Source organism: Onychomys torridus, chromosome 5 (genome assembly GCF_903995425.1).
Source record: "Onychomys torridus chromosome 5, mOncTor1.1, whole genome shotgun sequence".
NCBI lineage: Eukaryota > Metazoa > Chordata > Mammalia > Rodentia > Cricetidae > Onychomys > Onychomys torridus.
This window is the reverse complement of record NC_050447.1, coordinates 68,163,919-68,191,305: the sequence shown is the minus strand read 5'-3', so window position 1 is coordinate 68,191,305 and position 27,387 is coordinate 68,163,919. Positions and strand designations below refer to the sequence as shown.

The 27,387-nt window shown below is 38.4% G+C and overlaps 1 protein-coding gene across 9 annotated transcripts in view; it reads right to left on the bottom strand.

Moving 5' to 3' along the window:
* The window catches only part of Celf2 (CUGBP Elav-like family member 2), an 859,694-nt gene that overhangs the window by 334,871 nt on the left and 497,436 nt on the right, over positions 1-27,387 (bottom strand). For 5 of the 9 annotated variants that reach the window (XM_036188394.1, XM_036188399.1, XM_036188398.1 and 2 more), the window contains exon 1: positions 3,049-3,170. The exons of 2 other annotated variants lie outside the window; for them this stretch is intronic. In XM_036188394.1, coding sequence (XP_036044287.1) covers positions 3,049-3,155 — 107 coding nt within the window. In that variant the 5' untranslated portion in view covers positions 3,156-3,170. Of the gene's footprint in view, positions 1-2,535; positions 2,819-3,048; positions 3,171-4,137; positions 4,177-7,495; positions 7,511-27,387 lie in introns of those variants that run through there. 2 more of the 9 variants (XM_036188409.1, XM_036188408.1) reach the window with 2 other exon arrangements.

Sequence of the window (27,387 nt, the reverse complement as noted above, 5' to 3'; positions counted from 1 at the left end):
ACACAGGAGGTTATAGATCGTGGTCTGTGGTCTGCTGAACACATTTATGTAAATATTCCTGAGGCTCCTACATAAAGGAGCTTGGGGTGCAATTGTTATTCTCCAGTGAAAGAAATCATTTTACCAGTTTGAATCTCTGCCTATTCCTTTTCTTCAGGGCTGAGGTTAGAATTAAATTTTATTTCTACACTTGTTTAGGTTACCATCCTGTAAAATCATTGCCTATCGAGTGATTAACATGATACATTATCTTGTTACTTTTGTAGATATGAAAACAGACAAGTTTGCCAACTCTTGACAATATACTTTTTCCATCAGCATAGAGAAAAACACATTGTTCTGTATGGTGGATGCTGGAATTGCATGCTGGGTGGGGGAGAGACTTGGGACCCCAAATTCTGGAAACTCATAATGTATCAAAGCACCAGAGAAGGGAAGAAAGCAGAATTTCCTGTTTCCGGCTTAACTGTGAGCACTCAGAAATTTAAGTGACTATATCACAGTTAAATAATTACCAATTTAGAAAACAGAAATTCAACACGGTGCTCTCCAAGTGATTTCTTTATTTAAATGAGGTCCTGACAAGCATCTAGCAAGCATGGAAGACTACTTTCCTCTCAGACCACACACACACACACACACACACACACACACACACACACACACACACAGGCTCTGATTTGCAACCTGTGTTTTAGATTGAAAATTTTCCCATGAAAGTGGAACCTGGGTGTGCTGGAGACAGTTGGTTAGCCTCGGATATGAAGCTTCACCCATTACCTTTTATGAGCTCATCCTAAAAGCAATTATTGGTATACCCAATGCAAGGAGCAGTTCAGATCCCATTGGAACTAAGGGAACATAACAGGCGTGCCTTTAAAATCCACTCTATTCACAATGGATAACTTAAAGAATATTATTACATCGCACACATATGCTTTGGGTATACCTAAGCTCTGAAAATATTACCAGCAGGAAATCTCAACTCGCAAAGGCAGTTCTGGGTAACCGAAACATTTATGTAAATAATAATATCTTAAGTATTTAATAACATTTCACCTTAAGTTTAAAAAAATTGAAATTTGTGTCCAAATCTAAGGAATAACTGCTACTTCATAACTGTATTTTTATGAATAATTTATACATCTCCTTCCTTATTGAGGGGGAGCATCATCAGTTTGAACTAAAATCTACCAGGAAATATTTGAAACCAATTTTATTAATTTCAATAATTCCCCTTTTGTTCCTCAAATTAGGCCCTTAGTCTTATTCTATGAATTTACTAATATATATCTAATATAATATAGTACATCAAGCAAAGAACTAAAACATTGTAAATATATCTTCTTCATAGACATCAACCTTAGGAAGACGATTTTCATGTAAGTCAATTACTTGTTATTTTACGATCTGTTCTTTTTACATCTAATGTGTAATGAAAATGGTTTCAACATTTGAGAAGTTTGAACCAGATTTTTCCATGTTCTCTTCTACAGTCTCATAATTATCACCTTAGACATCAATGTTTATCTTATAAAATGAAGGGCATCTGAATAGGCGTGAAATACTTGCATTGCACAGAAATGCAGTTTATAAGAATATAGGCATTAAGTCAGAGATCAGTATATTCCACCAAAGCTGTTAATACAACGAAGTAACAGGACAATAGTTTGTGATCAAAATTATAAAGGCAAAAGTTCTTCCTTGTCCTTGGATTTCTAAACTGTTTATCTATGGATGCCAAATGGCAAGCTAAAAGCTAGGAATGCTGGTTACTTAAGCATTAAACATATCCCTGTTCACTTCTCTTTCATGCTTACATTCCATAAGTCCCCAAAAAGGGCATGTTTTCAAACCCTAAGCATTAAGTACAGTACAAGCAGGTCTGATCAACAAGGCATTTGCCACAATGATAATAGTATTACAAGCATTCTCAATCAATAAGTTTTCTTTCTGTAGTTAACAGACAGGCAAGCCATAAATCTCTAACTTAATCCAGCCAACGTAACTGCAAAATGCAAAAAGCTCCGAGAACAGTAGATAATAAATTTTTTAAAAGCATAAAACCACAAATAAGCAGACCCAAAGCTCTTCACTCTGATAGTCCACACAAACAAGATTATAGGAGATAAAAGGGGGTGTTGAGGAACACACACACACACACACACACACACACACACACACACACACACACGGGGGAAAAAAAACAGTCCAGACATGCATTAAGCTAGTTTGACAGCTCCATTGTTCGACCGGTCTCATTGTCAGACCCAAAGATGTATTCAGTGCTACAATGTCTGCTAGCAAATAAACAAAAGACTGCATTTTAAAAAGCAAAATGCCAATTCTATCATAATTCTCTCTCAGCTTCCCCAAAGGTCAGCTGTGCCTCCTTCTTGGTCTATGATAGAACCCCAACACCCATGCAGGAAGCAGATATCTGCTTCCCCACACATGAAGACCCAGGGCGCCATGCATGAACAGAGGTCTCCAAACAGGTACACATTTTGGCAAACAGGATAAAGTGATCCAAACCTGATAACACGGGAGGACTATTTAGGTCGCTAAGTCCAGATTAGAGTGGTATTTGGAACGCAAGTCTAATATGGAGTCTCCTCAGCTCCTTTTTCGGTGATTATTCCATGCAGAGTGCATAATAATGAAAGAGGCTTAGACATTGCAAAGGAAAAGACGAACCAACAGCCAGATTCGGAACCCTTAAAACATCCACTGGCTGTTCATAGATAGCAGGGAGCAAATGCATGGTCTGCTTTCAAAAGGCAACTAGTACACATACAACTCCCTCACAACAGTCCTTTTCCTCTCTCTGGCTCTCTCTCTCTTGCTCTCTCGCTCTCTCTCTCTCTCTCTTTCTCTCCCCCAATCTCTTGGTCTCAATTTCATTTCCCTCTCTCTGTTCAGATTCTTTTTTCCTCCTCCTTCTCTTCTGAGAGAAGGAAGCTGTTTGATTCCGGGCAAGATTAGTGTCTCCACCAGCTCTCGGAACTAGAAAAGCCTATATTAAAAACAAAGGACCCAACAACATACCTTAAAAGCAGCTCCTCATTTCTCATAGTAACAGCGGATTTGGGACAGCGCATGCTTTCTACACTGATAGTCTCAACAAAAGCCAGTTCAGAAGTGCGCTCAAACATCAATGCCACAGTCGCTATTCACTAATGCGCCCCCTCTCCTCTCTCTCTCTCTCTCTCTCTCTCTCTCTCTCTCTCTCTCTCAATCCACTCTTCTCTTCTCAAATGCTGAATAGTATAGAAAAGGACTCCTACAGACTCACTAAGAAGAAATAATCCTCTCTGACAAGTTATGTTATCTAGGAATGTTTTTGCACTAGTGTGCTGAGTCTCCTATAGAGAGCTTGTTTGCATGCACTCAAAGACTGGCTGGTGTTGGTTCTTCTAATTACTGTCTTAAAAACTAGAAAGATTTTAAGCAACTCAGTGACCTTTTATTTATATATACATTTAATGGCAAAATGAATCTGACAATTTCACTATCAACTATTAGCAAAACATCACAGAGGACAGAGATTTGAACAGTTCAGACAGAATGCTCAGAAGGATTTTTGCCTCTCTTTTCTGGGACTCTGCATTCACAGTTGGATTCATCTGTTCCTCTTCTCTTGTCCTCAGAAAGAGTGACAAGGTCAAGACCCTTAGCCCCACCCTGGATCATAGATGCAGAGAACAGAGACAGGGAGACTCTGAAGTGTTTTAACTCTGTGCACGCCAGAGTTCCTATAAATTAGAGCTTCATTCACATAAGCAGGGCATCAAGGAATCAGGCAACCCAGATTGTTTGGTCACATCGGATACCTAATCAATAGATATAGCTGCTTCATCCCCAAAGGGCCTATGAGTGGCTTTTTTTTTTTTTTTTTCCAAAATAAGAAAGTTTGCTACTCTGCTTCACTATATTCTCAGGGCTTTGCACATACAGTTAACCAGGGAAACATACATTCCCCTTTCTGATTATTGGAATAGGAAGAATTCCATGAATAATTAGCTAAGTCAAATAGCAAGTTAAACACACACAGAGAGAAGACACAATGCTACCGGACTGAATAAGTAGTCATCCAAAGGGCAAGTTCAAACATCACTCCAGGGGATGCATACTGACCTTGGAAGTTGAAAATACTCTCAGCTTGTATAGAATAACCTAGAACATTTCAAAACAGATCTGGGTCAAAAATACTGGGGTGAATCCTGAATACTCATTCCTATGTGACATTAGCACAAAATAAATGAGAGTGGAGAAAAATAATGGTGGGCTCTGTTTTGTCACCTATTTGAAGACCTGAAGTAATATACCCAATATCTTACAAGATCCCTGACTTTTGAACTTGGTCTTAGTTCACAATAGAGACCTGGAGATTTGGGGAAGGGGTTAAGGAGAAAACTCTTTAGTCTCTGTTACACAGTAATCCTGCTTAGTATATCAGTTAGGCCATGAAAATAAATGAAAGGGTAAGTCAACTGCCATTACAATTTCTACCCATCAATAAGACATGGTGAACCACTTGACAAAGGTCAGGTCCTGAAACAAGAGCCTTATTGTGCGGACAACTCAATTTTTACACATCTTTGCTTCATTACAGTATATGAAAGTCACAGAGTAAATGTATGAAAATGAATGACCTTGCCAGGAAATACTATCGTGTGAAACCTAACATGTTTCTTTGAAGTAGGAAAGGCACCATGTAGATGAACTTGGAACCAGAGAGACCTTGGGGAACGAGAATGTGACCCCTCTTCCACTTGCGGCTTGTGATGAGTGTTGGGGCAGAAGGCTCTTGACCTCCTTGTAGCTCTCTTTGCCCTGTATTTAAGTGGAGCCAAGGAACGCTAATTTATTTTAAGCACATGAAGAGCCTATAATAAAACTAGGTATGTTTGGTCAGTGCAAATATTAATAAAAAGTGGAATGGTTGCATGAACATCTGACATGAGTTTGTCTGATAGGGAAGGGTAAAAATCCAATGCCCAGGCTGATGCTGTGACAGTTCATGCAACTCTCCCTACATTTCAATGAATTATGGACCAGAATTGAAACAAACCACTAAATCTTTCCTATCTACCCACTTCCTTTTTGGTCTTGAGTCCTAAACAATGTGAAAGTTACTGAAGTAAGGGTTACTACTTATCCCAGTTCTACTAAGATGACAGACTGAGGACCTTATACACTCTAGTACATGTACTGAATATGGGATTATAAAATGAGTGAGTAGAACATGTATGCTACTTGTAATATTTGCATTCTGTATAGGAAGCTTATAACCCCAAGTGTACACTGAATTAACTTCTGCTTTTCCTCACAGGTCCAATAGGCTGTCTACTCTTATTGAATATTGATCCAATGAATATTTGTTAGTAAATGAATATTCCCACCTAAAAAGTTCAAGTGCAGAAAGATTGAGTGACTTGCCTACAGAAATGCAATAATGACCAAGTTTGGGAACTTTATCTACTGCACCCTTGACACAGAGCTTGGCTTCTAGACACACTAGGTGGGGCGTGGCCTTCAAGAAACGTTTAGTGTAATCAATCTGACACTTTCTTAATGTGATTGTAGCAGCCTGAGAGGAAAGATAGTAAGTTAATGAAACCTTAGTTAAAAGGTTGCTCCTTTGATACCAATTTTACATCAGTTCATTTCAAACTTTATTCCAGTTGAATAAAGCCACACAGACTAAGCACTCTTGAGGGCAAATTATTATTTGGGTCATCAACAATAGTTAATTTTAACAGTCTTGATTATTAAATTAGGTTTGTAGGGGAAATTTGTTTGAAAGAATTACAGCAGCAATTATCAAGGAGCCACAACAAAAACACAGATTGTTTCAATGCCCTCTATATTCAAAAAGACAATTTCACTTCATACATTAAAACTTTAGCTAAGAATACAAATTTGGCAAAGAACAAAGTAGGAAAGTGTTGTGATGTGGGAATATTGGTGAGAGCTGAGAATTAGCCAACTTCTTGATCTTTCTGGATTTGAACTTCTCAAAAGTTTTTTGAAAGGTAAATTATATGTGAGTTTATTTCTGTTACAATTTCCAGAATCAAAAGCAAAATTTTCACTTGCCGCATTAATGACTCCAACTGCTTTCCACCTTCTGTGCCTTGTCTTTGCATTTTAACACTTGCATTTTGAAAGTAATAAAAAGGCACCATTTCAATAGGCTTGTATAATCTGAAGAGTGATAAGGATGTGGGGTCTCTACAGAACAAAATCCTTCTTTGATGAAAGGTGGAGCACTACAGAAACCTAGCCTATCTCTCAGATCCACATCCTCAAAGGATAGTTTTGAAATGCAAGGGCACCAAGTATACTAATTGTATTTGGCTTTGAGTTTCAGGTGTTAAGAATTGCCAGGTGTATTACTGGGTATACGCTAGAAGGAGTCTAAGCCTGGGCAGTACAGAGATACTCAGACATGCATGTTCACTGCTGTACTTTCCACAATAGTCAAGACACAGGACTAGTCTAGATGTCCATTGACAGATGGATGCATGAAGAAAGTGTGGTATACACGTACAATGGAGTTTTATTTAGATGTAAAGAAGAATGAAATTATGTTATTTTCAGAGAGATGGACGAAACTAGAGACCACCCAGTTAAGTGAAAGAAGAAGCACACAAATATCCTACGTTTTCTCTCATCTGTTAAGTCTAGATTCAAAATACATATTTGCATGCATGTGTACCTAAAGAACAACACATAGGTGAAAGTAGAAAGGAAATAATGTAAGAAAAGAAGAAATCTTAAAGGAGATAAAGGGAAGAGAAGAGAATAAATGGGAGAGGAAATAAAAAAGAAACAAAATTGCAAAATTTTAATATGGGAACTATATTCATATATATGAATGTACATACATGGGTATTACATATATACCCATATATGTACACATATATGGAGGTGATATAAGAAAAGGTGATGGGGGCAAATATGAGCAAAGTATAATGATACACATGGATGAATGTGTCATAAATGAAGCCATTATTTTTGTACTCTTACTAAACATCTAATCTATCAAAGGAACTGGGGAGTTGGGCAGGTGGCTCCACTTGTATAGTGCCTTCTATGCAAGCATAAGGACCTGAGTTCAGATCCTTAGTGACCACATACAAGCCAGGCCCACTGGTGCATACCTGTAAAACCAGCACTGAGAGTATGAGGAAGCAGAGACACGTGGATCCCTACAGCTCCCTGGCCAGCCACTAACCAATTGCTGAGCTCCATGTTCAGTGAGAAACTGTGTTTCAAAAAATAATGTAAAGAGTAACTGTGGTAAACACTTGATGTAAACCTATGCTCTCCACACAATTGAGCACACACATATGAACATGTACATATAACACACATACAAATACAAATGAAAGAATTACTTGGCCTTCATAAGAAACACTTTGCAAGCATGAAGATCTGAGTTGGAATCCCCAGCACTCACATAAAATCTGAGCATGACTAAGCATACCTGTAGGTCCACTATTGACAAGTGGAGACAGGAGTATCCTGGGAGTTTGGTGTCCAGCCAACCTAGAGGAAGTAGCAAACTATTGAGATATCCTGTCTCAAGGGAATATGGATCAAAGATGATAGAGGAAGACACCTGAAATTCTTTTCTGGCTTTCCATGTGACTGCATAGGTATACACACACACACACACACACACACACACACACACACACACACACACACATACACACACACACTATATATATGAAACATACCGTATTTTTGTATTTTTACCATAGATGAAAAGAATATACAGAAAATTTTCAAAGTAAATATGAAGTAAATGACTAAAGTTTAAAAGAAATAGATTTCCAGATGCCAAGTACAGTGCAAACAATATGTTCTTAGTAACACTGATAAACACATGTGTAAATTGTTGTGTGTGAAAAGATGTAGTTTCTTTCATTTCTGCTGCTATTGAACAAAAGACACAGGTTCCTTTGACTTAAAGCTTGCCAACCTCAGAGGCAAAGTTTTTGTTGGTGTAAGGGGGGCCAAGCAGAGAATTCAGCTCAAGGGTGAGCTGTGGATAGAACTGACAGAATGCTACAACCCTGTTCATTCAGACCCCACTACTCTCAGACTGGCCTTGAACTCACAGAGATCCGCCTGCTTCTGCCTCCCAAGTGCTGGGATTAAAGGCGTGCGCCACCACTGCCTGACCAACCCTAAGCTCTTTAGAGCAGCTATAAAGAGGTAAGATTCTGTATTTCTTTCAGTGCTCTCTATAAATGTGGGTGTTTGTGACCTGTTAATTTGCAGGCTGATGAGACTAGATGAGACTTTCAGAATCGGGGCAATGGGAGTGGAAGGGTAGTTTGGGTACTATCTTGACACATCTTTGTAAGCAAGGAAGAAGAATTAGAAGTTAGACTGCCTTTTCTCCTCTCTCTTGGTTCCCAAAGTGGGTCTGTTGTATGCGTCTAACTAGTTAGTTGTGACACAACACTAAGTGTTGGCCTCGGCTCAATTCTTTCAGTGCATCTTGTATTCTAGCTCCTTTTCACTTCACTGGCTTCCACAGCAAATGGCATTCTTACCTGTTCTTCCTGCTGTGGAAAACAGGGCAAGCTATTAACCGCCATGAACATTTTCTGCAGTCAGTTCCTAATGAATCATAGCCTTACATTGTAAAGGGTTTTACACTGAATGCTGTTTTTCTTTGCTGGGACAGACATGTAATGTTCTTTATTACCATTAAACATATTAGTATAATTAGGGTATGTATAATAAATGTCTTGAGAACATGATTAAGTCGTACTTCAAAAGAACATTTCTGACCAGTTAAATAGAGGCCTGGAAGTAGTGAGGACAGGACAGAGAGCAGTTAGAAGCTGAGTGAGGAGGGCTACTGATTTCATGCTGAAAATTTGGGGTAAGAAGGCACAGAAAGTTCTGGGCTCTAGAAAGAAACTCTGTTTCTACTTGGAGTCAGAACCAAGAACAGGACAGAGAAGAAAGCAGCTGGGAAGTCGCTGTGCAGATAAGAATGGGTGGGACTTTGAGGGAGGTTTGTCCATGAATTGGCCACTGTTTATTTGCTCGGCCTGTGCAAGATGTTTCACTAAAGATCAAATCACTAAATCCAGTAAATACAAAGTATCATCCTACAACTATGAAGAGACTGCTTGCTTTGGGGCTTAGGAAAACCCCAAGATAAGGAGCCTGATCAACAGCACAGGTGGGAGTGAAGCCTAGTTCTTTTCCCAGGTCCATACTACTTACTTAGCAGATCCAGAAAGGAGAATGCTCACACATCTTTTGAGTGATAATAGGAACTAAGTATTTGTATGCTAGATGGAAGACAAGCAGTGCAAATAAAAGACAGTGGAGTTTCAAAAGCCAATTGGTAATTGGAGTAATAATTAGAAGGCAGCCTACTTTTAGCTGGGAGCAGGCTTCTTCTGTGCCCACAAACTTGCCAAGAAAGGAGGCAGAGGCACATCCTACAGGGCCAGAGTAAAATTCTAGCTTGACTAGTCTGTAGCCAAACATTCAGCTACTTGCCCTAACCACTGAGATAAATATGAATGTGTTGAGCTGTCCTCCACCATCTCTTCCAGTACGTAAATAAAAGTAGTTGAGGTCAAAGGGCTGAGGTAGGACATTGCATTCCACTTTCAGGATAGGAGGACAATTGTGTATAACCCAGATATATGCTTCTAACAGGCACGTGGAAGCTTATATTTGAAAAAAAAAAAGAAAGAAAAAGAAAAGTAGTTCTTGAAGGTATCTGTGAATCTTGTCTGATGAAGATTTCAAAAGTCAAAAGGAATTACAAACTCTAAACTTGGCTAAAGCTTTCTATGTCACTCATAAGATTTAAAGCATTATATCATTAAAGAAAAGTGCCTGTAAGTGTTCAGCTCACCAAATATTGACAGAATGAGCATCTGAAGGCAATCAGCACCCAGACTAAAATATCCTGGTGACTAGAAATTTAGCTCAGTGGTAGAGGACCTGGTCGGCATGAGTAAGTCCCTGGATTTCATCTCCAGGATTTCAAAACATCAAACTAAACCAAACTAAAACCTTGTGTCTATTTTTAGTCCTGTAACCAAAGCATGATTTGTTGACTATAAATAGAAATGATCTATAATGTATGCAAGTAAAAACTGCCAGAAATAATGGGGCATTTTGAACAATACTTTCTCCAGAATGTATCCAATTTCCACCATCCATACTCTCCTTATTCATGTCACCATAAGTCTAAGGGATCTCCCAATTACTTGCTAGTCTCTTGGGTTCTGGTCACTCCTATGCATTTGAGCCAGAGTTAATTAGAAACAAACTATGGTTATAACTATCTCCAGCTAAAAACTCATCAGAACTTCAAACGTCTTGCCGCTTTCCATACAGTCCAATCCATGTAAGATCCACCTATACCCAAAGGGCCACCACCTATAGGATCAACTTATCTGTCAGTTGTATATTATGCTCTTTGCACTTTGAACTTCTTCCAGTCCTAAAGATAAGATTTCTCTTTCTTCTGTGCTTCTTTCTGTTCATGCTTTTCCCACAGAGCTCCAGTTGTCACTAGCATCTCACTATGTAAATTTTTGTCCATCCTTCAGGCCTCAGCTAAGGTACAAAGTTTTAGGCACAAAACAGATGCTAAGAAACATTGGCTGTTGGTATATATGAATAATATGTTGAAAACATCACTTCAATGGCAAATGATATACAAAGATTCCGTAATATATTCTCAGTTAAAAAAAAAAAAAAAAAAGCTAAAACTTGTGGTGACCAAGCACCTCTTTTTTGGAAGGACTACAGTATTGACACTGAATTGCATAATGGGGTATTCAAAAGCAGCACTAGACACAGCCTCTGACTGAGGAATTAATAATCATGTTGGAAGAAGACAGTGACAGGTGAGTTGAATAATATGTGTCTTACCCTGCGAGGTATTATAAGCTGTAAGAGCTCCCAGACACCGCAGATGATAAGAGTCAGTGCAAGCAAATGAATGGATAAGGAAAATGTAGTGTTCATACATAGAGGAGATTCATTCCCTGTGAAGGATGAAATGATGTCATTTTCAAGAAAACAGATGCAACTGGAGCTCATAGAGTTAAGTGAAACAAGCCAGACCCAGGAAGACAAATAGCATATGTCTACTCTCATATGCAAAACTTTGATTTTAATATATTTACATACATGTATCTGTGAAGAATGGGGACGATGCGTGGGAGGAAAGGATCTGAAATGAAGGAGAAAGAAACAAAAGAGGGAATGAGAGACAAAGATAAATACCACGTATTTCCTCTCATATAGACTGAAACACTAGTACTTGTATAGTATGAACTATAAGGCAGATTTCTTTTGTTAGGAAGAGGACCAGTAGGAGTTTGGAAGGAAGAAAGAGGAGAGTGGGGGGTTGGATATGAGCAAATACAAAGATATATACATGTGGAAATGTCATAATTAGGCACATCATTTTGTATATCAACTAAAAATAACTGAAAATTACCAAGAAACAATAAATAATAAATAACCACATAAAATGGAGAAGAGAAAAATGTTAGACAAACCAGCAGAGGCCTTGGGACAATCTTGAAGTGAATGCTTTCATTTGGTTAGGCCATGGGAAGAAAGTAGTGAGGATCCCACTCAGAGGTGACGAGTCTGAAGTTTGAAGAAAGGCCATGGAAGCAAGCCTGAGGAGGGCAGCATGGGCTGCCAAGGGTTGAAAAACAGATACTGGCAACACCAAGGCCACACTGTGGATCCTGTACATTGGGAAAAGCTATCTGTGTTCACTATAATAAAGTGATATAATCCATGGAACTTTTGGATCAGTAAGTGACAATATTCTCTGAATAAGCCAACAAGGAAGTGAAAAGCAGATTGGGCAGCTTGTGTCTTAGAGAAATAGCATAATGTTCCCAGGTGAACATGAAAACTCTCAGAGAGAAAAAATATCCAGGCCATGGTGAGATAAAAGGTAGGCCAGCCATCACAGACATAGTGAAACATCCTCTTCTTCCAATCACTTTTTGACAATGACAACCTCCAGTCTGCTCTGCTTTCTGGCTATAAAACTGCCTAGATGCCTATATTAGACAGTTTGGGCTGCTATAACAAAATACTATAGTGCCTTAAACTATGGGCATAAAATTCACAGAGTTCTGGAGGCTGGAAGTCAAGGTACCAACAGGGTTGGTTTCTTTCTGGGCCTCTCTCTTGCATTGTGGTACCATTTTCTCTTCTTCTTATAAGGCCAGCAGTCCCTTTGGTAAACTTAACTAGCCCCTTAAAAGTACTCTCCACATACAATCACACTCTGAGGTATGGGAGGTTTGGACTTCAAGGGAATTGGAGGAGGGTTATTATATAAATAAGACTTCTGGGGTGTGATTCTAAGGAGATTTTAAGGAAATATGGTAAATTTTAGGTTTCTTTCTCTTTTTTTCCCCTGTTAAGTATGAGGCATTCCTATGGACTGAACCATGTCCTCTTCTAACCCTTATCATCTATCTTCATGACATATGCATGTATCTGTAATCTATCATGTATGTATGTATGTATGTATGTATGTATGTATCCATCCATCCATCCATCCATCCATCTATCTATCTATCTATCTATCTATCTATCTACCTACCTATCTGCCCATCCATCCATCCCTCCTTCCCCCTATCATTTACCTATTGACTCTACTCATTCTGTGTCTTTGATCACCTAAATCCTGATGGTTGTACCCCTTCTCTGAAATATTTCACTGCACTTCCTCTAAACATCGAACAGACTTCTCTTGCACCCTTTTCATGCTTCATTGTCATAATTTGTGTGGAAGATTGGATTATTTAGCCAATTCTTCATGCTCTGCCCCTATCATGTGACTTTATAGTGCACTTGAGTGGGCCGACTACATGTATTCGCTCCACTGTCAGTGAGCTTGACAACGGGACCTGCTTCAGCTATTAAAATGTAAGTAGATGTTGTGGGAAATGTTCCTGTGCAGAGAGGGGTTTTTAGGTGTTGTGGCTCATCATGAGAAAAACATACACCCCTGGGAATCTGCTGACTTTTCTATGTGAGCCCCAGAATGCACACAAGAAGAGAACTGAGCCTACTCAATAATGGGAGCCAAGCACAGCTGACTCATAGCCTGAAAGAGAGCCACCCAGCCTAGCTCTGCCAAACTGCCCTTCATCTGCAGGCTTGCAGATGGAAGAAGTGTTTACTGTTGCAAATTCCTCCAGCGTGCAAGGATCTGTGTGGAGCTTATTGCAGCAACTGACTAGTCAACTCATTTCTTGTAAATGCCCCAGTTAGTGGTGGCTTCTTGAGTGATAATTTACACATCTCCAGTGCCTGCAGAGGCGACTGACATACTGTAGTGGCCCAGTCAATACTCACTGCACAATAAGATAAACAAAATTGAAGAGGTACAATGAAGAAAAGTGTGACAAAGCCATGTTTAGGAAACAAATGGATAAATGTATGGAATGGAAATGAGATGTGAGCTGTTAGGCAGCATTGTTTGAATTCAAACGATTATGGGATTAGAAAGCGATTTGCTAGGAGGCTGGGAGATTTGAAACCAGCCTTGGCTTGGCTGTGTAGTAAGGCACTGTCTCAAGAAATTAAGGCAATCATCACCAACAATTATCAAACAACAAAAACTCACGTTAATAACACCTGAGCCGAAGAAAACAAACAAACCACAAAGCATGATTTGTGTTTTATATTCAGATGATTAGGGACTAGAGAGACAGCTCTGTTGGGACAGTGCTTGCCTGGCACGCACAAAGCCCTGAACTCCATCTCCAGCGCTGGTCATGGTGGCACATAACTGCAAACCCTGTGCTTGGAAGGTACACGCAAGAAGATCAGAAGTTCAAGGTTATCCTTAGCTATGTAGCAAGCTTGGGCTATGTGAGAACCTTGTACATATTTCAACACACTCAGATGATCAAAGGTTACAGATTGCAGCAGCATCATGTGATAAGCACACAAGACACAACTGTAGCACCCCAACTATTGAAGTAATTTTTTTGGGATACTTCTTTTTGTCTACTAGGCCTTTGGAACAGTTGCAGTTCCTGTCTTTAGCCACATGTAATACAGGGAAACAAAGGACGAGAAGAGACACTCCTCCAGAGAATTCAAGAAAACAAAACCATAGGAAAATAAAACTTTATTTATTCTCCTACCGAACAACCTTGCTTTTAAGTGTCCATCTCATTTGATCCAGACAGTCTATCTCCATCTCCCTTGATCTACTGATGGTTTTTGCTCCTGACAGAGAGGCGTGAAACCACATCTGAGCTTTCGGAGGGTCTTTGGTCACCAGAGGTCTCTGCAGCCTGTCCTCCTCAATCTCTTCAGCAAGGGATGTCCCAACAGAGACTCTCGTCACATTCCCTTAGTACAGATGTCATTAGCCTGTCATTAGGAGACAGCTTGAAGAATTCCAAATTCATTAGCTGTCTGCAGCTGAACTTTGTAAATTTTTGCCTTCCATTGAACAAATAGCACATGCACGTACAATGTGCATGCACATACAAAACCAAAGGTATTTACATGTCTTCCACTGTATTGGGGAGAACAAAGAAATGATATGCATTTTGTTTGCTGTCAATCATACCCAGAGATTAAAGCTGCTGTTTAATGCATTCAAAAGTTACTCCCGCCAAATTCAGGCTTTCTCTAAGCTCTGAACTTCAAAAGGAATATTTTATAGGGAAAACACACATAACACACACACACACACACACACACACACACACACACACACACACACACACTACATAGAAAACAACACACATAGAGAGACTATAAGCATTAGAATACATTCATTTTCATTTCTATAAATGAAGCCCAATGACAAACACCTGCAAAATCATTCGTGTTATGTAAAGCTGCAGAGAACACAGACTGCTCCCAAATGATACCCCCAGCATCATAACCCAAGTAGAAAAGCATTAGTTGGAGCACTGGTGGGCAACTTACTGAGTCCCACTTCTACCTGTTTCAGACTAAAACAAATCTCCTTTTGTAACAATTATTTATCCAGAAATTTCTAGAAGATCATTTCCTTCCTCAGGCTATATTTAGCATCTTGCTACAAACAGAACTTATCAACATATTCTACTGAATTCCCATTGAGCATATGATATTATAGTACTAAAACTTTACTATTAAAATGTTCTTAAGTTGGATGCCATTAATGCAGATTTAGTGACATTTTGGACATAGGACATACTTCTTTCGAAAAATAATGTTTATTGTTTTTAATGATCAAAAAGCAATTCATGTTTATTGTGTTGCTTTGAAATGCCAATAAACATAAACGAAATAATTGTCATCATCTATATCCAAGCAGAAAAGAAAGTATTTAACTTTTGGTATATTTCCTGATAGGCATTTCAGTGTATATACTTCATCTTTTTAAATGTAAAATTGTCATGGTATTGACTATTGATTAAAATATTTTCTTTTTAATTGATGTGTCTGCATGCATGTATCTGTGGGGGAGTTTGTGCATGTGTATGCAGTGCACATGGAGGCCACAAGAGGGTATTGGATCACACAGAGTGAATTTACAGGCAGTTTTGAGTACTCTAACATGGATTCACAGCTCTTGGGTCCTCTACAAGAGGATTATGCACTGCTAACTACTGAGCCATGTTGTTTCACCAATATCCTGTATTTATGTTTCTTAAAGTATGTTATTAAAGGTGTTTTCTAAACTTTGCATGTCACTGAGATGAAAAGTCTTTTAAATATTCATTTTTTAAATTTATTTATTTGTGTATGTGAGAGAGAGAGGAAAGGAAGGAGAGAGAGAGACAGAAATGAAGACATAGAGACAGAAACGAAGACATAGAGACAGACTTTAAGAGATTGTTCCTGTATATACCACCTATGTGTAGATGCTTGCAGAGGGAGAGGGCATGGGATCCCCTAGAGCTATACCTACCTACAGGTGGTTGCGAGTGCTTCATGTGGGTGCTGACAGCCAAACTCTGATCCTCTGAAAGAGCAGCAAGTGGTTTGAACCACTGAGCCATCTCTCCAACGCAGAAAATTCTCAGACCTATGGGTCATGACACCTTTGACAACCCCCTATCTCCAAAAATACTTACATTATAATTCATAACAGTAGCACACTTACAGTTATGAGGTAGCAATGAAAATAATGTTATGGTTGGGAGTCACCATAACATATGAGGAACTGTATTAAAGGGTCGCAGCACTAGGAAGGTTGAGAACCACTGTCTTAAACACTAATGTTGGTGGCATTTCTCATTTTCTTCAGAGAGAACTATTTTAAGCGTGAACACATATTTCCAAATTGCATTGCTGAAAATTTACACTTGCTGACACACTCTCCCCAGTATAATTCATGCCTTGCTATTCTCTGAAGCACACTATTATTTTATTTTACATTTGCAAGTATGATGAGTGAAAATGTATTGCTTCACTGTTTTATTTGCATTTCTTTGAATATTAGTGAAAGTGAGTATTTCCCCCAATGATATTGTCCTTTGTCTACCTTTATGGCAAGTTTATGTGTCTCAGCCATAAACCAGAGATTTTTAAGTGGAGTTGTAGCAATCTGATATATAGCTTTGCTGTAAGTTTTAAGAAAAGACTTTAAAATTAATTTCTAGTTCATTTTTACTACATAAACAAAGATCATGCTTATTTTATTTCATTTTTATACACAAATATCCTGCCCTGAAAAATTGGTATTTACCTCTGTATTTTGTTGGATTTTATCTTTATCATCTGATCTATGTACAATTAATTTTGGTGCCTGGGATAAAGTGAGGTTGCAACATGAGTTTTCCCTCTTTCCCACATACGACACTTTACCAGTATTTCCTAGTGGGTTTGGAGGTAAGATACATATCTTTCTGTATTAGATTTCATGTTTCTGGATCCATCTGCCATTTCTTATGTTTAAATATGAAGGGTTAGCATTGCTTTATAATATCTGATTGCCCCATTGCACTCTCCTTTCAAATGAAGAATAATCATCTCCATTTGAAATAACTCTACTACACTGTTTTCTTGAGGGATGAGTCTGGGGTTTGGGGAGGGCCTGTGTATGCTAAGCAAACATTCCAGGATTTTAATTGACATTTGTAGTTAGAGAAAAATTAGCACCTTTATAATTCTTGCTTTTTACATCTAGAAGCATGGATGGATGCTAAATCTACTAAAATCTTAATGTCTTCTCTCTTAGGGAAGACAATATTTACTTCAAATAGTTTCCATGTCGGGGAAGTTATTGATTAAAGTACTTGTATAATCTCTTTGAATTGTTACAGATTTTTAGTTGGTTATTTTTATTCTTTGTACTTACATTTATCTCCTTTTCAAGTGACGGAATTTTTATCTTTGTGTTTCTAATGAGCATATCTGTCATTTTAATTAAATGGCTTTTTATGACGATAGGACCTTCTAGAACATTAATTAACAAATGATGATAAGTTGCACCCCTGTTCATCTCCAACCCAGCCATTGCTTTAAGATGGATGTCTTTTATCATGTTTTACAAGTTCGTCTACTTGTCATCTTTAAGCTTCCCTCCCATTTTAGGGATGAGGCTTCGTTTTATTGAGGATTGTTTTAGATTTTCCCTTAGTGTCTTATGAAATGATTTATTATGCTATGTTACACATTATAAATTTAAAACATCCTTTTATATTTTTGCAAAAACCATATTAAATTGTGGGATATGATTCTTTCAATGTACAAACCTATCTTTGGATTATGTCAAGGGCCATAAATTGAAACATCTTAACTAGAAAGCTCAAAGAATACATTACTTTTTTAAAACTAAAATGTCAAAAGCAAATGACGCACCTTGACTAAATTTAGGAAGCACGTTTAAAATAGTCTTATTATAATATATCTGTTTTCTTAATATTCTTTACTCAATTAAGTGATACACACACTCATATGCATATATACACCTTAGTTTATTACAATATTTATAACAATATTTCACATTTGGAGAATTCCAAGTTTGGAATAGGTTTCTAAGTTACTGAAGTTTTAGTGCATTCCTAAAATTTTAAAAAAAAAAATTCTAAAGAACAGTCACACAAGTTTTTACTACTGGCTGATGAGGTCATTTTAATTTATCAGCCATTTTGCTGCCTGCATTTTGGAATCAACAATCTCTGCTGCCTTGCCAATCTTAATTTCTTTCATTAATACCTTGAGACATGTTTCAAGTGGTGGCATCAAATTGAAATGGCGGAACTAAAATTAAAGATTCCTACTGCCAAGGAGGCTGTCCGTGGCTGACCTTCAGAAAACTCTCCTGGTGACTTTGAGCTTCCTCCCATCAAGTAAACAATGTACACATTTCTTAGCATTCCTTTAACACTTCCATCAGTTACACCGTACATGGTGTTTCTCTGCTCCACAGAAGCCCTCATGGCTGTAGTTAGTTTTCCTCCTCTTTTGTAGACTCATACCCACCACATCTGTGGACAGGGATCGTTGACCCTTGTATTTCTGCTTCCTAGCACTCATTCATATGGTCCTAGCAACAAACCTGGTCACAGTGTTGAAAGGGGCAGGGGAAGATCAGTTCTATCATAGACACTGCTTGAATTCATTAATCCAATTTAATTTAAAAATCCCCCAATAGTTCATACATGAGGTAGATACTTAATCTGATCATCTGATACTCTTTAAAGTTGGATTAAAGGTTTAATTTCTACTAGTTTAGTATCAATATCTAATTAATTTCAATTTTAAGAAAGTATGTAAAAATCACCCATTATAATCTTTTAAACTTTCATATGACGTGTTCATCTCATAGGAAGCCCATGAATTTCATAAAGTAAATGACAGTAAGAAGACAAAGCAGATAGACATTTAAGTGATTAATCAAATTTACATAAAACTTGGTCATGTCCACATTATAAAATATCACTTCTTGATAACAGAGAGGTAAAACACTCCACTGGTACTTTTATATATCTCAGATTCTAGCCAATTATAAAAAAAATAATCTTTTGATTTTTTTTTTGCTTTATAAAGTTTGAAATGTAGAAAACCTACTCTTGTTCTTCAAGATTTATACTAACAATATATAATTTCTATTGTTACTCTATGCCATAATAAAATCAACAAAAGGGGAAGTGAATCAGTCATCCATTGGACATTCTGAAGATTGGCCCATGAATGATTAGAATTTGCCTTTCAAAGCCAGTGAAATTTCTGTATTTTGATCTTAATACATAGCTATTTTGACCAGAATTTCTATTTGTCAAGTCCACAAATTTCCTAGGTTAGAAGCACAAAAAGCTAAATTTTACAAACAAATGTCACCTTTCATTGTCACTGGACAGGGCAATGTCTATTGGCTGGGTGCGGTGATCAGTATAACCATCACCATGGTAATCCGTGGACTCAGCTTTGTGGCACCCACACACTGGTCTTTAGAGAGATGAAAGAAAAGGAGAGGGAAGGAGATAATGGGAGAGTTTGGGCTTGCAATGTGGAGAGTCTCAACTTTATTTCATACGTGATGACAACGCCAAGGGCAAAGGTTTAAAGATGGCTGCTGCTGATGCCACATTTCACTAAGGATACTGTTTCTAGCATGAACCAGACTCCCACTCACAGCATCAAAATCCTCACAAAAGGAAACTTGTACAAGATGATTACCAAGCACATAGATCAAGACAATGTGTGCTTTGTGATCAATTAAAATGCAAGAATAGTCTGCACTGGGGCGTCTTACAAAAGGGCCTTTCTTCTCAGTGCTTTAAAAAGGCAGATCTATCAAACTTATGATAATGCATTGCCACGATGATTTAATTGTCAATTACAAATTACTTAAATGTACTTTAATGATCTATATAAAGCCTTATTTTTTATATCACTAATAGCTATTAATGGTTGTTAAAGAAAATGAAGCCACTTTACTGAAACATAATGTAGGGGTCTATTAAGAATAAGTTTTCAAAATGATAAAATATTATCATGAAAATGTGAACTCCTGTAATTTTTATATTCTGGAATAGGTCAGTCTTCACCCCACTGAACATTTTCTTCAAATTACATGCAATTACAGTTTAAACATCTTTATGTATATTCTAGCTAAAATACATTTTACCCAATTCCCAGTCAAAATGCTTCTTTAGAAGTTGGAAATGGAGGGAGAGCAACTTGTGATTATATTTTCTCAAAAAGCTTTTGGAATGCTAGTCATTAGAGTCAGCGCGAGTGACCACACTCACTCTTGCTTGAGTTCATCTTGGCTCTGGTCCCTGTTTGCTTTGAAATTTTTTGATACAATGAATGAAAGAAGCATTTTTGTACTATCCCTAATGGTCAGCATTTAGGTAATTCAAGGTACATATTTGCTTCGCATAATACATGTATTGTGCAAGAAAGGTACAATTCACACTTATATATTAAATAATATTGTAAGCATACCAGAAGTTCTTAAAAATAGAATCAAGTCAGGCTTTTTTTAAAAAAAATGAAGAGTTATTTTATAATCAAACTATTATTTGCCAGTGACCTGTTTGCAAACCTGGTTTTCCTGCATGTGGCTTCCTTAAGGGGGAAGGGAGCACATTTCTGTCCCACCCTAACACTGCTGCATACACATTCCTAAACTGTCCTCAAGTGTATGTTTTCTCTGTGCTTTAATCTATTTGCTAGACAAGGAGTTGTTAGGAATGGATGTTAAATATCACTGGAATCAGAATCAAACTGCATCAGGTGTATGTCCACATCATCTAGAGTCATTTCAAGACTTGAAATTATCCATTTATTTGGTAACTATAGACAGTTAAATAAGTCAAGTAGTCCAAAAAATACAGCTATTTTGGATTTGTAATTACTCTCCCAAGAAATATAGCTATTTTGGATTGTAATTATTCTCCCTGGCTAATCTGCACAGATTATCCTAAATAACCATCGAGTCATCCCTTAACTGAACTTGTCATAACTGAATGTGGAGTGGAAAAAAGATGGGTTTTAGAATATGAGGAGGTCTGAGGTCCAACTCTGACTCAGTAATCATCTGTGTTTTATTTTTTAACACTCTAATCCAATCAACCCAGTAAATTCTTTAATTAAGGAAGAAGTCACTTGTTGGAGCACTCTCCTGCTCCTCCTTATTGCTTTTACTATAACATTGTGTATCAGTATTGCTGCGTGGAGTTATGTAGCATTTAAGTTAAAATAGTTAAGACATAATTCAAATGTATAATGGTACTTAATGTTAAAACTTGTATGTACCTATACGCTTGAATTTCCTTTTGAGAAATTTGGAAAACAAAATAGAAAGTTTCACATTTTGGAGCACTGGGGACTTTTGATGTTTGGATTAGATAGGTACAACTCATGAATGGCCTGCTTCCACACCGCCCTGTCCAATCAGCTTCAACCTGAAGGGAAAAGCTGGGTTCCTTCTGGACGAGGCTTATTTTGTAATCTAAGGTATATTCATTCAGATGTCATGAGGATGACTTTTTTCACAGCCATTTGAAAGCTGATTAATCTATCAAGGACTTGCCAGTTTTCCTTTTCTTGTTAATAAGCTATCCCCTAAATCTGAGTGCCCTTTTTAAGCCTCCACTTTCTCATCAATAAATGAAAATGATACAATTTTACCTGCCTACTAGAGTAAAGAGGATTAAATAAGGAAATGCATGAGAGGGTTTGGCGCAATGCCTGGCACACAGAAAACGCACCATAAATGTTAGCTATTCATACTGTTTTTACAGTATTTCAGTAAGAAAAATCTCAGTGTAGAATATGATAAGGTTAGTGGTGTCTTACAAGGGAAAGTAGCTAGAGTGAGCACTGTGGGAAATACTGGTTTTCTCTGAGACACTAGAAAGAAATAATGTGTGTGTGGACAATAGAACACTAGGTATGTGCTTTTTATAAAACAGGTGCAAGTGCTCAGCATTTTAACATTACAGATGACAACCTGTAAAGTGCCTATTAACTTGTGCAAACTACTGTAGATGCAGAGTTCCCCACCTTGAGTATATTAGGCAACATCCATGTCACTTCTTCCCTGCATTAGTGATGGTGGATCACAAAGTGTACAGTAAAAACCAGTCAGTGTTTGGACAGGAGGTTAAAGTGCAGTGAGCTCATTCCCTTATCATCTCTTCAACAAATCACAACCACTCTAACTCCAGAAAAGAGATTGTGGAACACAGGTATTTAATTGAAGTCCTGATAATGAAGCAGAATCCAAGTGAGAAGAAAGGGATGAAATGAGTGATGACTGTTCATTCATTAGACAATACTTACTGGGCACCTAATCCATTCAGGTTCCAGGAGTGAGAGCGCCAGGGTGCAGGACGACCCTCCTGCGTCTCTAGCATAGAGCTGCAGGCACTAGGAGGAATTCCTGATGACCTTTGCTATCAAAATCTCTCTGGGGAAAGACAGGAATTTTTATGTGATCTCATGGCAAATAATGAGCAGTGCTATTAACAAATGAGAAAATGAGAAAAGGGAAAGGCATTGAAAGGGAGTAGGTGAGGATATTTTGTATAATAAGTTAATAAAGACACATTTATTTGAAGAAGTGGCATTAGGGTAGATATGGGATGAGGGTGGGCCATTGCATTCCAATTTGTGGGGGAACCTCATCAGGGTGATCTAATTACTACTTTTTTCTTTTTAACTTCAGTCTTTGGGAATTTCACACAGACTACACTGCTTTAAGCCCCATCCAGTGGGTTGTGTGAGCTAAGCAGAGGATGGTAGGCAGGAGAAAGAGGCTGGAGCATGCAGACTTCTACAAGAGTGTCAACACGAGATGGCAACACCCAAAGATGCCTTTAATGCTAATATCCCTCTAAAATGAAATGAAAGAAAAAAGAAACAAGAGAGATCTTCTTTCAGATAAACTTGGACATCTGTAAAAGTACAACTCCAGTTTGGGAAGAAAAATCCCACGTGACAAGGCCAAACTGAGGCTGGCCCAACGTGAGACAACAGTGTGTGTTCAGTTCTTTGGCATGTAAAGCTGCTGTAGATGTCTTTCTCCCCCATTGTCAGTGGTTTGTTAGAAGAACAAGGCAGATGCCTTCTAGTTGATTTATGAGTGCTGATCTCCTGGATACAGATTCCTGGTCATTTTTTTCTGCTGCCTCACTAAGTACTGTCAACATTCCCTCTAAAAATAACTTGGACTTTCCTAAAACAAACGTTACGAACAGACACTATTTCTTCTTATCAAAAAAGGGGCAAGAGACAGTCACACCCTACCATAGCAAGTAACATGTTTCCCCTTTCATGTCACCATAATTAATATCCCATACCTCATGATTTCAGATGACTTTTAAATATAATATTTTTCATTCATTCTTTGAAAATTTCATACATGTATATAGTATATTTTGATCTTATCCATCCCACTACCTGGCTCCAATTGTCCTTGAAGCCCACTAACATGTCTCCTTCCTGATTTCATGTTCTTGCTATTATTATCATCATCATCATCATCATCATCATCATCATGATTAGCCTCTTCTGAGTCCATTTAGTGTTGACTTTATATGCATAGGTGTAGGGCCATCCACCAGGGTGTAGGCAACCTACCAGCAGGCACATACCCAAAAGACAGTGACTCCCCCTTTTAGCAACCATCAATTGCCAATGTTTCCTCGACCAGGGCTGGGGCCTCAGGAGCCCCTCCCCCAGTCACACTGGAATATTGATGGGTTGTATCCAGTGCAGGTAACCACAGCTACTGTAAGATCATGTATGCAAGTACCCCGTGTCATGTCTAGAAGGTGGGATTTCATGGATCTCCTCTCCATCTCTTACATTCTTTCAGCTGGCGCACTTTTCTACAAGACTCTCTGCACCTTGGATGTGGAGAGATGATGCAGATGTTTTGACTAAGTATGTTCTGACTTATTTCTGCTCTTGTGGGCATCGTCAACTTTGACTTGTTCTTTAGTTGGAGTACTTTTTATATTGTAAAATTACAATCGTGTGCAATTCACATTTAGTTAGTATAGTTTATAATTATTTAAGAAGTTTCAATGGACTTCCCTGTCCTTTTTTCTTAGATCTATAGCCTGAGGTTTGTTGGTTGATGACCCTGTTGTCCTCAGCCCGATTGCAAAGCTGGAAGCCATACACGTAGCATGATGAGGACAGAAACGACATCACTGCCATCAGAAGAACAGTGATAGAACAAGAACCGTGATGTATACTCCCTTTCCTTGCTCTCAGTCCTCACTGTGTCCATCACGTCACACCTGGTAAAGGATGAGCTAACTTGGGGCAGAGAAGTGGGGAGAGGCTGCGAGAGCAGAGAACACTGACTCCGGAAACACACGACTCCAGAATGGGTTCCAGGGTCACGGAAATAAGAAGCTTGGAAAACTGAGAACAGGGACAACGTAAACACACACCCAAGTCCTGCCAAGGAGGCCAACTCTCCAGTCAGGAGTTTCTAAAATGGCAAGCAGCATGCTTACAGAGAGCTTTGCCTAGCTCATGGAGAGTTCTGTTAACATGTCTCCTAACAGCGATAACAATATTCTTTATACTCTGGGATTTACAAATTCTCTGTTTCATAACTTTCCTCTGTTCATACTTAGTTTTGTGGCTGAGGGCATTAGAGTCATGACAGAAATAGTGGGCAGTTGTTGAGTTTTCCCACCAGGTGATGGCCAGGCTAGATATGGCACTTGGTGGTCCCTTCCTAAGCCATACTTCAAATTGTTTTTAGTACATTCTTGGCATGCATGGAAGAACTAGAGTTCTAATTCAGCAAATTGTTCTGTAGGCTGGTTAATTTATTGTTGCCAATCTTCTATCACTTTTCCTGTTAAAAATATACAAGCCTCTTTGAGACTGGAGTGTCACCAGGAATGTTTTGGCTCTGACTGTCTTCATTAGGAAACAGTAAAAATAACAATATAGGGAAAACTTTCCAAGTTAACCTGCTTTAAAAAAAAATTCAGCTAGGCAAAGGGGCATGTGCCTATAATCTTAGCACTGGAGGCAGAGACAGGGGGACCAGGAATTCAAAAGCAGCTGGCTACATTTTGAGTTTGAGGACAGGCTGGGCTCCAGGAGACCCTGTCTCAGATTCAGGTAGATAGCCTTCTTCCACAAAACTTGTTAGAAGGGTAAGAAGATAGTGAAATGGTTAAATTGTGGAAAAGATGGGTTTTACGTCTTTTTTTTAGTCTATTAGTCTAAAATTGGATATTCATTTTCTGAATAACAGAACAATGATATAAAACCAGTATCTTGAGAAAGCTGGAAATGTTTTGAGAGCAATTGCATGGCTTTCATTTTTGAATTACATAATTTCAATGGGAGTCAAGTACAGTAATTTCATAGAAAGAGTTTTATAAATCTATTATCAACTTCAAAGAAGAATCACCTAATGTTAACTATCTCTGTTTGAGAAAAAAACAACCTTATGCCTTTCTTAGTACATTAAGTTCTATATAATAGTAACATAACAGATACATTGACTGAGCACTTAGTGCACTAGACACCTGCGTTAACTCTTTGTAGAGAAGTCCTTTGTTCTTCCCAACAGTCCTAGGGGACAGGGAATATTGATATCTCCTTGTTAAACACTTATTTACTATTTTGGGTGTGTATGCATGTGCAGGGGAGTGTGCATATGTGTGGAGGGCAGATGACAAATTGCAGGGGGTCAGTTCTTTGCTCATGTGGGTTCTAGGGATTGAACTCAGGCCATTAGGCTTGGTGGCAAGTGCCTTTAGCAGCTGAATGATTTTGCTGGCCCTGCTGTCACCCCTTTGACAATGCAACAAATGAGTCTGACCTCAGAATGGTTAACTACAGTGCTCACCCCCCATTTAGCAATGAAGTTGTGGAATCAAAATTTGAGTCCTATCCAATCCCAGGGTGCATGACAATGAACTTCCAAGTAGGCAATATTATACTTGAGTGTGTTCTGGGGAGGTACACAAAACCCCTCTATTTTTCTTTAAATCATTGCAGCAAAGTTTGTTCCATAATTTTAGAAGCAGATGACATTCAGAGGGGGAAGAAAGCTTTCTTTTCATTTCCGTGTTTTGGAATATCTAAACTGACTCACTCCTAATCTTTAGAATTTGTACATTTCACACCAGGAAAGACAGTCTAAGAAGGGAACATTTTATTCCCAGCTGACATTCAGGGTTTAAATATCCTTTGCAACAGTTTTGTTTTGAAAAATCTCAGTGGCTGCATGTGAACCTGCCAGATGTCAACAATGTGTCTGCCATGTACAATATCCCCCAAAGACTAAAAATACCTCACAGTGATACAGTATTTGGAAATAGCCCTCGAACATCATTGGCCCCGCTGCATCACTAAATGTCTATGTAAACTCCTTTGAAACAACAGCTGTTCTGTAGTCTTGTTCCCTTTGAATAACAAAATGACTTTGCAGGGAGAGAGGGTGATGCTCCTCTCATTTTTTCCAGGATGCAGTCACCAAGGATCCACAGTTCTGCTCAGATCAAGTTCAGGGCTTGAAATCCACCTGTAGCTACTGCAGGCTTCTGCAGGTGTTTGCCTGTGGGAGGCTGTCAAGAATCAGTCTAAATCAGGGCAAAGCTACTGACAGAAGGATATTAACTGGCAGGAACTGTTTTAGGTGTCAGAATTTCTTTCTGGGACACGATACATAGGGGGAATCTGCACTCAAAAATAAATCAGGGATGAGGACAGCAGAGATAGTAGTAACTGAGTATCTTGGCAGAAGGAAGGCTACCTGCAAAAAAGGGAAATGTAAAATGACACATGACAGTGGACACACACACACACACACACACACACACACACACAGAGAGAGAGAGAGAGAGAGAGAGAGAGAGAGAGAGAGAGAGAGAGAGAGATCACTGCAAATAGCTGGCATTTCCAGTTAATTTCAGAAGAGTGGCAAAGTTTCTAGCAGTCAGGTGCTAAAAGATAAGGGGAGCCAGATATGGTATGGTGGGGCACACCTTTAATCCCAGAACTTGGGAGACAAAGGTAGGTTGATCTCTGTGAGTTCCAGGTCAGCCTGGTCTACATAGTGAGTTCCAGGACAGTGAAACCCTGTCTGAAAAGTAAAATAAAATAAGAGGGAAAATAACATCCAACAGGTACTAACATGGAACTGGAATCTATCTATCTATCTATCTATCTATCTATCTATCTATCTATCTATCTACCTGCCATATATCTACTATCTACTATCTATTTACCTTCCCATCCATCTTTCTATCTACTATATATCATCTATCTGTCTGTCTGACTATCTAATCATTTATCTATTAAGCATTTTGCAATTTCCAAAGCCTTCTTCAGTGCACTGCCAATGAACTGATTAGTAATCTGGGACTCAGAAGTGGAATCTGATTT